Source organism: Solanum pennellii, chromosome 9 (assembly GCF_001406875.1).
Source record: "Solanum pennellii chromosome 9, SPENNV200".
NCBI classification, from domain to species: domain Eukaryota; kingdom Viridiplantae; phylum Streptophyta; class Magnoliopsida; order Solanales; family Solanaceae; genus Solanum; species Solanum pennellii.
This window is the reverse complement of record NC_028645.1, coordinates 80,368,994-80,383,265: the sequence shown is the minus strand read 5'-3', so window position 1 is coordinate 80,383,265 and position 14,272 is coordinate 80,368,994. Positions and strand designations below refer to the sequence as shown.

Genomic DNA, 14,272 nt, shown 5'->3' with positions numbered 1-14,272 from the left:
AGTAAACCTTGGCTTTGTGATGGATACACCGTGATTTTATCGTCTGTCTGGGGAAGCACTAACTACATTTAGTGAATGTCTTGAGGTATTTCTATGGATAATATGACTGATATTATGATGTCATGAATTTCTTTGAATTTCCTCTGGACTAATGACTGCTTGTTACTTTAATAGTGGAAAGGTGTCACACATTAATGCTGGGAACTCTAGCTTTTCTTATAGCTTGCTTGCACTAGATGGCAATAATGTTATTGCTGGGAAGACTTAATTTTGCTGTAGAATCGTATCTGTTTTGCATGAAGTGTTTATTTTGTATTATTCATTTGCTTGCTTATTCTGATCAATCCAATTTGACTATTCTGGTTTTATCTGTTTCAAAGTCTGTAGCAGTCCCGCTGATGTTCCTGCTATCAAGTAGAGTCATCTGCAGAGGCCTCATGGAGTTCCCCTAGATATTTCACGTCCCATAAGTAAGTGCTCTTTTTTTTTTTCGAGAATCCCGTATATTGATGCTCTGAAAAGGTTCTTTGTTTGTTTACCATTATTTGTATCATCCAGACTGTTCTGCTCAGTGTTTACTTGTGAGAATAACATTTCTAATATTCATATCCATCTATGACGCTCATAGCTTATATGTTGAGGAGATCAACTTCTTGCTATAACCTTATGCACTCGTGTCCTGATGAAGACACATTGCATTATCCTTCACTTGTAACTAAAATATAGTGTATACATCTTGATTCACTGATTTATAGATTATACTTATCCTTCAGTTGTAGCTGATAAAACAGAAAACGTGTCCCAATTTCCTCGAGCCCCTTATGTGAAGGAATCAATTCCAGTAAAAAGAGCTTCATAAATAGTTCCAATTCCTGAAACTTTTTATACAGATCTATGTTTGGTGTTTGTTTAGTACTTTCTCAACCTCTTACTCATAATCTCCGAGGAGCTATCAGGGTCAGACCTCTTCTTATTTAGGATATTCTTGCAATCGCTTTTTTTATCCTCCGGCACTCTACCTATGGATATTTTCTTTGCTGATAATGTTCTAGAAAAGGGTGTTGTTTTGGCACCAACTGAATGTTCTTCCACTATTCACTATGGATTTACAAATGGATAGTTTGTTCGATGATTCATTTTCCTAATTACTTGAGCCGAGGGTCTGTTAGAAACAACCTCTCTACCTTTATAAGGCAAGGGGTAAGGCTGCGTACACACCCTCCCCAGACCCCACTTGTGTATGTTGTTGTTGTTGATTCATTTTCGTTTAGTTTACATGGCGGGAGACATCTGAAACCCATCAAGTTGTTCTGCCATGCCTGGTTCAATATTGTTTATTACGAACATCTCATCTCAAATATATGTTTTATTCTTTCATATGTAGGCAGTTATCCACGAGCATTAAAGGAGAAACGAGTAGAAGTTAAGGTGATGCTGAAACCTATTTTTCCAAGAAAAGGGTCATAACTGGCTCAAATTGATCGGTTCAGAGGTGAGGTAGAGAGATTGTTTTTGATAGACCCTCGGCTTATCATGAGCATACTACGATATACTGTAATGCTTGTAATTCTCTATATAGCACTTGAAAACATGTCTCTGTCATTCAAGGATAAGTGCTTTGTTTGTTGTTTAGGTCCTTTCAAAATTTGAATTCGATCAATGTTAAGTTTAACTACGCCTGCAACGTTATTGAAAGACTTGAAACTTGAGAGTGCTAATATCTTCATTCATAAGTTCTAATTGTTTTGAGTATTCAAATTCACTTTATTTATACAAAATTTATACGTTGTGATATTCTTTTATACCCCTACTACTTATATAAATAGACGTCATATAAAAAAAATTATGTATTATATGTCTATCGAATTAACTTTTTAAACATTTAAATCTGATATTTTTTTCTTATTTAACACTATTACATTCAGAGGGTTAAGTAGAGTTAAAATGAGTCTTTGATTGAAAGTTATTGTGTGGCATATATTTCAAAGTTCGAGCTATGAAATCAACCATTAATGCAAGATTATTTGCCACTTAAAATCAGTGTAAGATTATTTGTCCACCGAATTGTCTCTAAGATATTAAAAATAACTTTTAATATTAATTGTAAAATGCTTTTACTATGATTTTTTTATATATGACTAGGTAAATTTATGAGTTCACCGTTTAGTGCAATTAAAATAAAGGGAAAAATTATCAATCATTAATGTAAGACTATTTGTCCACCTAAAATCAACTATTAATGAAAAAATTATTTGTCCATCGGATTGCCCCTAAGATACTACAAAAAACTTTTAATATTAATTGTAAAATGCTTTACTATGATATTTTTATATATGACTAGGTAAATTTATAAATTTAGGGTTCAGTGCAATTAAAATAAAGGGAAAAATTATCAATCATTAATGCAAGACTATTGTCCATCTAAAATCAACTATTAATGCAAGATTATTTGTCCACGGGATTGCCCCTACGATACTAAAAATAACTTTTAATATTAATTATAAAATGATTTACTATAAAAAAATCAAATAAAGGGATAAAAATGATTTTCGCCGTCTGTGGGGATCGAACCCACGACCACGTGGTTAAAAGCCACGCGCTCTACCACTGAGCTAAGACGGCTTGTTGTTTGGTAATTTAAGAACATATTTTAATTTTACCTTCTTTTTTTTTAATTTATACCTAAATTATTGAGAATATAAATTTCATATATAAAATCTTACTCCCTCCGTTTTAAAAAGAATGACTCTATTTTCTTTTTAGTTTATTTCAAAAAGAATGATTCTTTTTTTTGTAACACTTTAACTTTAACTTTAACTTTTCAGTGACATGTTTAAAACCACAAGATTAAAGGGCATTTTGGTACATTTGACATAACTTTAATTTGAAACCTTCTTTTTTTTTTAAACTCCGTTACAAATAAAACTAAGTCATTCTTTTTAAAACGGAGAGAGTATTAATTTGAAAAACACATCAATATAATGTTTTCTGGATTATTTAATGTCGAAATTAGAAAAATTATTGATTTATTTAAAGAGACACTAGGTTGAATTTTGTGTTGTGCAACTTCTTGTAGTGTTCTCTGTATTCTATCAGAATTTGTGCAGCAACATTATGTCATTGAAATAACAGCATCAACTAGTAGTAGCTAGTACTAATTGTTGTGTAGTGAGCTGGTCACCTATGTTTTTGTGTGCTCTTTAACGGGTCGTTTGGTACAAAAATAAATAATGCAGGGATTAGTAATGCATGGATTAAATTGCAGGGATTAGCAATGCAGAGATTAGTAATGCAGGGATTATTTTTATCAAGTGTTTGGTTCATTGTTTCTTATATAATTTTGTGTGTGGTTTAAAAGTTTTTAAAAAAAAACTTTCCAATTATACCCTAGAGTTATTATGAGATTTTGTATTTCATGTAATTGAGTCAAAGTAGATAATTAACGGAGAATATTATTTTTTTATAACATTTTTAACTAGTTAGGAGAATAAATTTTATATTGTCATGTTCACTATTTTCTCACTTAAATTATTTGAGAGTAAATAATTGTCATCTTAATTAATTAGAGTTAATAACTCAAAAGATCACACAACTATAATGATTATAGAGAAAATTTATTGAACTTTGTTTTGTATCAATAAATTTTAAAAAACTCTTTATCATAAAATAAAATAAAAATATAAAATAAATATAGAAAAATAAATTAAACTATTTTTATACTCGAGATGTGTGTGTATATATATATATACACACACTCTTGTTTTGGACTACTTGTGTAATGTTTAATGAACTTTCATTAAGAGACAATATTTTACTTATGAATTGTTCTTAAATTCATACATCAACATTAACATATTAGTCGGATTATAATATTTTATATTAATAATAAATAGATTAAGTAATTCATATTTTAGAAACAAAAAATTATATCTAAATAATAAAATTTGTAAGCTAATTTATTTAAATAACTTTATTAGTATAAATATAAAATATAAAATATAAAATATAAAATCAAAAAAATAAATAAAATATTAAAAGGATTTGAGGGGTATTTTTGTCTTACCTAGAATAGTCCCATGGTATTAGAGCTAATACCTCCAAATGGAAGGTATTAGTAATACATCACATAATACCATGTAGGATGTATTAACTAATCCATGGATTAGTTATACATAGGCTCACATTCCTACCAAACACAGTATTAAATTATACCACATCTAATACATAGACTATTTCTTTTAATACAGCCTACCAAACGCCCCGTAACAGTATTCATCCCCCAACTGGTAAAAAATGTCATTTTTAGTTTAAATTTTTTTATTGTTTTACTATTTTCAATATTCTGCAGCCAATCACATATTAGATTCTTGACCAAAGATTTTTTTCAATGTTGTGATGTCAACCATCAATTCTACTTCTCTTCTCTTAATCAGATGTTTTGAGTTTAAATTTTGCATATGAAAAAAAAATCTTAGTAAAGAACGTTTTCTCTTGAATGGAGCCCTCTGTGGCACAAATTTAAAATTATCGAGTTTTAGTGCAGATATTGAACATCGAATGAAAAATCAAAAAAGGAAAACCTAATCTTTCATTTACCTCGCTACTTCACAACTATTATTATTTATTCATCTAACCTGTGATGTTAAAAACCTGAAAATCAAATCGACTAAACTTATATCTTAAATTCATCTTTTAGTGAAAATGGACACAATTCTTTAAAATTTTGGAATATCTTTATTTATTGAATATCTTTATTTACAGCATATTAAAAAGGCACAAATCCCACAAGAAGAATCAAAATTACTCAATTGAGCTAATAATTAATGGAATACATGAAAATATCTATAAAGGTTCACGGAATAATAAAAAGCTGAGTAATATGATAATCATCGAAACTTTAGAAAAAATCTAATGAAAAAAATCATAAGAATCTTTATGACTTAAAATCTGAGTCTTTGCATTGTTAGCTCGACCACCATCTTCACCAACATTATATTAGTAGTAAAAAATAAATAAAAATGAAACAAGGTCTCGAAACATATGTTAAAGTTTTAGAAGTAACAAAAATAAGAACAAGTTGAGTAAAATAGACTTTGAATTCGGGTTCATCATATTTAAATCTTGAATCGTTCCTTTGGAACTAACTTCTACCTCCATATGTATTATTTGAGTTCGAGCTTTATGTCTGAATTAAATTGTGAAGGATCAAAAAAATTAGATGTTAATCTGTGTGTGCGATGAGCTGGAAGGCAACACGTGTTTTATCTTTGTTTACAAGCATATAATTACTTTTCTTGGTTGATTCTTTTTGAGTTGAGAAAAAACAAAAATAGTTACACTATTTTTTGTTTTTGCATTTTACCTTATTAGAAGTTGAAACTATACTGTTGGTTGTTTTGGAGCTCGAAAATTCACGTCGAAAATTCTCACATTAAGAATATCTATACTAGAGCCCAAAAATTCTTGTCGAAACAGTCTCACAAAGGCTCCCTAGCAAATAAGGGGTATATATATTGGAGCCCGAAAATTCACATCGAAAAGTCTCATGTTGAGAGTATCAATATTAGAGCACGAAAAGTCCCACGTCATAGTAAAGGCTCCTTAACAAAGAGTACCCAAGATTTCAACTATATCCATATTCACACCGAAAAATCCTAAATTGGAATTTAGGGTAAAGGCTCCCGTACAAAAGAGGAAAGTCACACATTAGAGGTTAGGGTAAAGGCTCATTACAAAGGGGTACGTCAGGAACCTAACTAAATTCAGATTCAAGCTAGGAAGTCTCACATTGGGGAGAAGCCCGATTAAATTCAAATTCACGAAGTCGTACATTAGAGATAAAGCGAGCCAGACTAAATTCAAATTCGATCTGAAAAGTTCCAAATTGAAGCTCTCTAGCTAGAAAGAAGGCACGGCAGAGCCCGCTAATAAAAACGACTTCGTACCAAAAACTCAAAATTCTAAACTTTTAATTAAGGACGAGTTTTGATTCTACTAAAAAGTCCCACGTTTCTGCGTAGCCCCTTGTAAGAACACAAAATTCGAAACTTTGAACCAAGGACGAATTTTGATTCTACTATCTACATGTAAATCAACTCAAATATACACACAAAAAAGTAAACAATTAAAGAAAATTGTTCAACTAAATCAAGAAACTGATTTTCATATTCATTTTTACATAATTCAAAAAACACTAACAAGAACTAAAATAGCTTCATACCATCGTTATAATTAGTGATTGTAAATTTAATCGCGCTTTATTATTAATTTGATTCGTGATTGATTTTTGTAATACATGCAAGACATATATATGAATTACAGTATGATGTGGTATAGCATATAAAATTATTATTTTTTTAATCAAAAAGTTTTAGTTTGAGTCTGAATATAAAATAGAAAGTTAATATGAAGCATTTTACTTGAATAAACCCTACGTGAAGCGAAGCACAGGTTCTAATTAATTAGGTTTTAATATGAATAAATACTAATTTAAACCCTAAAAAGAGAGGGACATATGTGAATTCTTCTTTTAAATAAAAAGGCTAATATGTAAGAGAAGAGATGTATACTAATATAATGTGTGTTTTACTTGTTGCATTATACTTATGTTTATTATTTACCATAAAGTAATTTGATAAGTTCTTACGCCTTAATAAAAGGTTTTAGATTCAAAGTTTTAGAATGAAAATATAACCATTAATGAACGTTTTTAATGGTTAAATTAAGAAAATTGAGTATGTATTATTGTTTGATAAATCAAGTATTTAAATTTGTCACTAAAATGTTGCTTAAAACTACGACTAAAATAACTAATATTTTCATATTATTTCAAAGTCAATTATTTAAATTTCCTACTTAAAAGCTTTTACATATGAAAAAACATTTTTTTTTGTTCTTGTGATATTTTTTCTCTTTTAATAAGTTGTAAAAATTTAACATATTAGTAATACATTTATTGTAAAAGACTTAAACTTTCTCTTAATTATTTGAATTAATATAAAACTTTTCTTTTTCACCTTTCCGCTCCTAAATATCTCTGACACAAACCCTAGCTACCACTATATATATATGAATAATTATCCTAATTTGTTACTGCAACTATCATTATATGTTATTGTCATCATAATTATTAGTCAATATTGCCAATTATTGTAAACGCCTATTGTTGGGTTTTATTTGCCCTAAATTTCTTACCATAAATAGATTTTCCTTTTAGGAAAAGGTTTTGAATTGACTAATCATTTTCTTGTAGGAAAAGGTTTAGGACTCTATAAATAGAGGAATGTTCCTTCTAACTTAATCAGCATTCACAATGTAGTCTTAAGGACTTTGAGAGTTTTGGTTAGGGAGAGAATTTATGGGTCACAAGTTTGATACGTTATCACTTGTGTGAACCTCCCATGTATTCCGAGTGAATTGGTTGAGGTTGTTTCTCTCTGTATTTTGTACTCTCATATTTATAGTGGATTGCTCATCTCCTTTGTGGACGTAGGTCGATTGACCGAACCACGTTAAATCTTTGTGTCTTTTGGTATATTTCTTGTTGTCTTCTTACTCGTGGTCTTCGGAGGTTTGTTTTGCTAGCTTCCGCGTATACACCTGCTTATTTACGGTCCTAACACCTATCTACCGGCATGGTTAGTACCAGTTATTAGATATCACTAACTATTATTTACTATCAATCAATTATTATTAGCTATCATCATTTAAATATTTATATCGTCATAAGTGTTTTATATAAATTTATATATATATATTAATTTTTAAATAAAGACAAATTTTGTCATTCAAATATTTTGGAGTGGCTCACGTATAATGTGATTAAGATAATTTGTCTCCATTATAAATCTGCTAAACTTGTTTTTAAGCTAATTATGCGAATATTTAAGTGATGAATAACGCTTCTAGGAAGACGCAAAAGACATGCAATTTGGACTTTTTTTCTTTTTCTTTTTGGAAGATTTAGAGGCGTTTAATACGTGAAATAAAAATAATAATCATGACATAAAATTTAAAATAAATTTATTTTATATTTTATTTAAAGTCTTAACTAATTTTAGAATTATTTTCATCATTTATATTAAAATAAAATTACTATCCCAAAAATGAGATAGTTAAAATATGAACAGTGTGTTCGGCATTCTTGTTGAGAATCGAGAAACACTTATTTTTTAAAAAACATAGGTGTTTGACATATTATTTTTAAATGAAAGTAGAAACAATTTTTTTGTTATTAAGAAGAAACTAAAAATTTATGTTTCTTACCCAAAAAAAAAAATAGAAGCAAGGTTGATTTTTTTTCAAGTCCAATTATAAATTATTAATTAACATATATCATATGTTTGATTAATTTTTCACTTAAAATTTTTATTTTTATTTTTATATAAAAAAATTATATTTTATTTTACATTATCTATTATATTTTATTAATTTTACATGTTATTTTGTGAGATTACAAAAAAAATAACAATTAAAGATTTCAACTTTCCAAAAAATGTATAATATTGATTGAAAATTTGAATATGAATATCGTAATTTAATAAAAATAAAATTGATTTATTTTTATAATAGATGGTTAAAATTAGTGCCTCTCTATAAAATAATCTTAGTATTAAAAGTACATTATTATTTATCATTTTTCCTAATTTGACTCTAAAAGAACGTTTTTTTTTTAAAAAAGATTAACCAAACACAATATACTTATACAAAATATTTTTCAAATGAATTATTCAAACACAAATTAATTTTTCTCAAAAACACTGAAAAACTATATTAAAATGTGTTTCATAAAATAAAAGTAATGTCAAACAGGCTGTAATACATTGTTTTTCGACATTAATCCAACTTTAAATTATGTCCTAATTCAGAGGGTGAAAATTTCGTCTTTCTTTCTTTACATATCAGTTTTTTCCTTAATTAGTACGTATAATTGATATATCATGATAAAAGCTCAAAGGGAATAGAATTAATTTTAGCTAAACACTTCAACTTTAATTTGAAAATTCAAAATACAATGTTTTTATAATTAAAAATGCAATTTATAGCTAAATTATTGTCTTATATGGCGTTCACTTATATTATGATTTTTCCCATTTTTTTTCATGAATAGTAACTAAATGAAAAATTAATGAACAATAAGGTACCATAAATATATAAAACCTTTGGAAGATAAATTAATTACGTAGCATAATTTCAAAAATTCGACAAATAATTCCATTTATTGGAGCTACCAACATGTTAGTGCTTTCTTATTTCAAAATTATTTTATCAATGAAAAAGGTGAACATTGCTTTAAAAAAAAGGATTGACTTACTATTTTTTAATAATAAAAGTACACATGCTAGTTATTAATAATAGGGAAAAGGGTCTGATATGTTCCTCAACTTTGTCATTTAGAGTTAATATACCCTTTGTTATGAAAGTAGCTCATATATACCCCTACTTGTAAAGAAATGACTCACATATACCCTTTTCCTCTAACGGAAATGAAAAAAATATAATTTTAATCTAAATTTTTATTATTTTTTCCTAAAAAATATAATCCCATATGAGTAAATTTAATCCTCGTCAAACATATTTTTTTGACTTTTTTTGGTTCAATGACTAATTTATAATTATTATTTTAATAATCAAATTTATTTATGTTTTAGTAATATTCTTGTAAAACTTATTATAGATGACCAAATTTTTTCTTCGAATACGAAACTAAATTACAATAAACAAAAAAAAATAGTTTATTTTTTTATTCTTTAAACTAAGGAATGATAGAAAAAAACAAAATAAGAATAAGAAATTCAAATAATTATAATAAAAGAAGTCAAAAAATAATTTATGTATAAAAAAAATTAAAATATACCTTGAAATTTGATAGAAGAATCATATATACCCCTAAATAATTTTTTTTAAAAAATTAGAAATAATAAATATAAATTTAAAACTAATTTTTTAACTTCCGTTAAATGAAGGGTATATGTGAGCCATTTTGTAACGGCAGTGGTATATGTGAGCCGTTTGTATAACGGTAAGGGCATATATGAGCCACTTTTATAACGAGGGTTATATCAACTCTAAATGACAAAGTTGAGGAGTATATCAGACCCTTTTTCCTCAATAATATCTCTTCCCTAACAAATGAGCTCGAGGTTGTCCATAAAGACCATTTCGTATCGAGAACACAAAATTCAAAATATTTAATCAAAAACAAATTTTAATTCTACTATCTACTTGTAAATCAAACTCAAATATACACACAAAAAGGTAAACAATTAAAGAAAATTGTTCAACTAAATCAAGAAACTGATTTTCATATCCATTTTTACATAATTCAAAAAACACTAACAAGAACTAAACTAGCATTATGGTAAGCTTAGTTTACTAACTAAACATCATGAAACATGAATCCATCATGTCTACTTCCTCTATACAATGCCTCCGGCCACCGTCATTACCAGCCAAAATCGCCGTCCACCACCACCATCACCATCGATCCTTCTTCATCGTTATACCATGAAATGACTATTACTTTCAATTCTTCTCTATCACTAATGGTTGTTCTACCATGAAACAACTACTTCTTTTAATCCAGCTTTCAGTTCTTCCCATTGACGATCCTCGAATTCTGATCCTCCATTAACAACTTTGAACTCCACCAACAACAACTCCTTTGCCAACTCCAAGATTTCAACTAACAAAACACTTCTCCCTTTCACCAACCCAATTCCACCGTTCTTCCTTTTCTCTACTCTGTATCCTGCATTTTTACCAACATTCATCACCTTCTCTTCTATTACGTTAACTTCTACATTTGTCGTAAATCTCATCTCCTTCTTGATCAATTCTTCTTCAAATATCGACGATAAATCCAACCCTGAACACATTGAAATTAAATCAAATGCATTTATACTCTCCATTTGTTTGCTTTCCTTGTCCAAAATCCCCTCACCAAATTGCTTCGTGCTTTGCTCTGGTTTCATCGACGATGATTTCTTAAACCATGGAGTGTTCATGAGCTCTTCGATTCCGTATCTCGTTTTCGGATTAGGATCAAGCAGCCGGTTAATTATCCTCTGAACTGACTTTGAAACCCAATCGGGAAACTTATATTCACGCCGGTGTATAGCTTTAACCATGTTAGGCAAATTGCTATCATCGAACGGTAAGCTTCCGGCGAGGAACACAAAGAGAATAACCCCACATGACCAAGCATCCGCCTTAGCACCATCGTACCCTCTTCTGTAAACCACCTCCGGAGCAGTATACGCCGGCGTACCACACGCGGTATGAAGGAGACCGTTTTGTAACTGCTCGGGCAAGGCGGAGAGTCCGAAATCGGAGATTTTGAGATGACCCTCTTTGTCTAGGAGTAGATTTTGTGGCTTGATATCACGATGAGCAACGCCGTTTTGGTGGCAGAAATGTAAAGCAGAGACAAGCTGATGGAAATAAAACCTGGCGGTGGATTCAGAAAACCGGCCACGACGATTAAGCTTTGTGAAAAGCTCACCGCCGTGAGCTAGTTCCATAACGAAATAGATCTTAGTTTTCGTCGCCATAACTTCAAAAAGTTCGAGGATATTCGGATGGTGATTAAGGCGGCGCATGGCGGAGACTTCACGGATAATCCGTGGCTCCATAGAAGCATCAATGGAAGTACTGGATTTATCTATAACTTTAACAGCAACTTCAGTGTTATCGTCTAAACAACGGCCAAGGTACACTTTAGCAAAGCTACCTCGACCCAATAGACGAACCAATTGGTATTTCCCAAGAATGATAGATCCAGATCCACTACCATCGGAACTGGTGGTTCTTCTGATTTTGACGGTAAATGGAGGTGGTTGGGGTTGTTTTACATCCATTCCGACGACGACAACCACGGTGGCGGCGACGACGGCGGACGGAAGAGAGGGGAAGCTGCAGAAGATTAGTGACAGAGGCAAGAAGAAAATGGGTGTGAAGGTTCAGTTTTATAGTGAAAATTAGTTGGCTGTATCTAATCTGTCAATTTTTTAAAAATTTTGGATTTTTGTTAAATTTGATATTATAAAAAATAAAAAAATAAAAAATTCAAAACTAATTTAAGAGTGTATAAATATGACTAGAGAAAATAATCATCATATATTATAAAGAAAACACGTTTTTAATAATTTTATAATATTATGCAAATAGGTCGACCGCCTCCTTTTGTTTTGTACTGATAAATTTAATCACGCTTCCTATCATCGTTATAATTAGTGATTGTAAATTTAGTCGCGCTTCGTATTATTAAATTGATTTGTAATTGATTTTTGTAATGCATGTAAGATATATATATGAATTACAGTAAGATGTGGTATAGCATATAAAATTATTGTTTATTTAATTAAAAGGTTTTAGTTTGAATTCTGAATATAAAATAGAAAGTTAAATGAAACATTTTACTTGAATAAACCTTACGTGAAGCGAAGCACAAGTTCTAATTAATTAGGTTTTAATATGAATAATACTAATTTAAACCCTAAAAAGAGAGGGACATATGTGAATTCTTTTTTTAAATAAAAAAGTTAATATGTAAGAGAAGAGATGTATACTAATAATGTGTGTTTTACTTGTTGCATTATACTTATGTTTATTATTTACCATAAAGCAATTTGATAAGTTCTTACGCCTTAATAAAAGGTTTTAGATTCGTAGTTTTAGAATGAAAATATAACCATTAATGAACGTTTTTAATGGTTAAATTAAGAAAATTGAGTATGTATTATTGTTTGATAAATCAAGTATTTAAATTTGTCACTAAAATGTTGCTTAAAACTATGACTAAAATAACTAATATTTTCATATTATTTCAAAGTCAAGTACCCAAATTTCCCACTTAAAAGCTTTTACATATGAAAAAACATTTTTTTTTCTTGTGATATTTTTTTCTCTTTTAATATGTTGTAAAAATTTAACTTATTAGTAATACATTTATTATAAAAAGACTTAAAATATCTCTTAATTATTTGAATTAATATAAAACTTTTCTTTTTCACCTTTCCGCTCCTAAATATCTCTGACACAAACTCCAGCCAACACTATATATATATATATATATATATATATATAAATAGTTATCCTAATTTGTTACCGCAACTATCATTATATGTTATTGTCATCATAATTATTAGTCAATATTGTCAATTATCATAAACGCCTATCTACCGGCATGGTTAATACTAATTATTTGATATCCCTAACTATCATTTTCTATCAATAAATTAGCTATCACCATTTAAATATTTATATCGTCGTAAGTGTTTTATGTAAATTTATATATATATTAATTTTTAAATAAAGACAAATTTTGTCATTCAAATATTGAGGAGTGGCTCACGTATAATGTGATTAAGATAATTTGTCTCCATTATAAATCTGCTAAACTTGTTTTTAAGCTAATTATGCGAATATTTAAGTGATGAATAACGCTTCTAGGAAGACGCAAAAGACATATGCAATTTGGACTCTTTTACTTTTTCTTTTTCTTTTTGGAAGATTTAGAGGCGTTTAATACATGAAATAAGAATAATAATCATGATATAAAATTTAAAATTAATTTATTTTATATTTTATTTAAGATCTTAACCAATTTTAGAATTATTTTCATCATTTATATTAAAATAAAATTACTATCCCAAAAAAATGAGATAATTAAAATATAAACAGTGGGTTTGGCATTCTTGTTGAGAATCAAAAAACACTTATTTTCAAAAAAATTTAGGTGTTTGGCATACTATTTTTAAGTGAAAGTATAAGCACTTTTTCAGTTATTACGAAGAAACTAAAAATTTATGTTTTTTAATAAATTTTTCACTTAAATTTTTTTTTTATTTTTATATAATAAATTTATATTTTATTTTACATTATCTATTGTATTTTATTATTATTCTACATGTTATTTCGTGAAATTAGAAAAAATTAACAACAATATTTTTGCAAGATTAGAAAAAAGAAAAAAATAATAATTAAAGATTTCAACTCTCCAAAAAATGTATAATATTGATTGAAAATTTGAATATGAATAATGTGATTTAATAGATTTAATTTAATTTTTTGTAATAAATGGTTAAACTAGTGTCTCTCTATAAAATAATCTTATTATTAAAAGTACATTAATATTTATCATTTATCCTAATTTGACTTTAAAAGAAAATTTTTTAAAAAAAAAATTAACCGAACACAATATACTTATACAAAATATTTTTCAAATGAATTATTCAAACACAAATTATTTTTTCTCAAAAACATTGAAAAA

The 14,272-nt window shown here is 28.3% G+C and overlaps 1 protein-coding gene and 1 non-coding gene across 2 annotated transcripts; both read right to left on the bottom strand.

Annotated features, from left to right (window-relative positions):
- Positions 1–2,550: 2,550 nt before the first annotated feature.
- TRNAK-UUU lies at positions 2,551–2,622 on the bottom strand. Its single transcript has one exon. It is a non-coding gene; the product is annotated as a tRNA-Lys (tRNA).
- Positions 2,623–10,258: 7,636 nt separating this feature from the next.
- On the bottom strand, positions 10,259–11,941 carry LOC107029756 (CBL-interacting serine/threonine-protein kinase 7-like). The gene has a single exon (XM_015231204.2). It carries the CDS (start codon positions 11,856–11,858, stop codon positions 10,554–10,556), a length of 1,305 nt encoding a protein of 434 aa, XP_015086690.1. The 5' UTR covers positions 11,859–11,941; the 3' UTR covers positions 10,259–10,553.
- Positions 11,942–14,272: the final 2,331 nt, after the last annotated feature.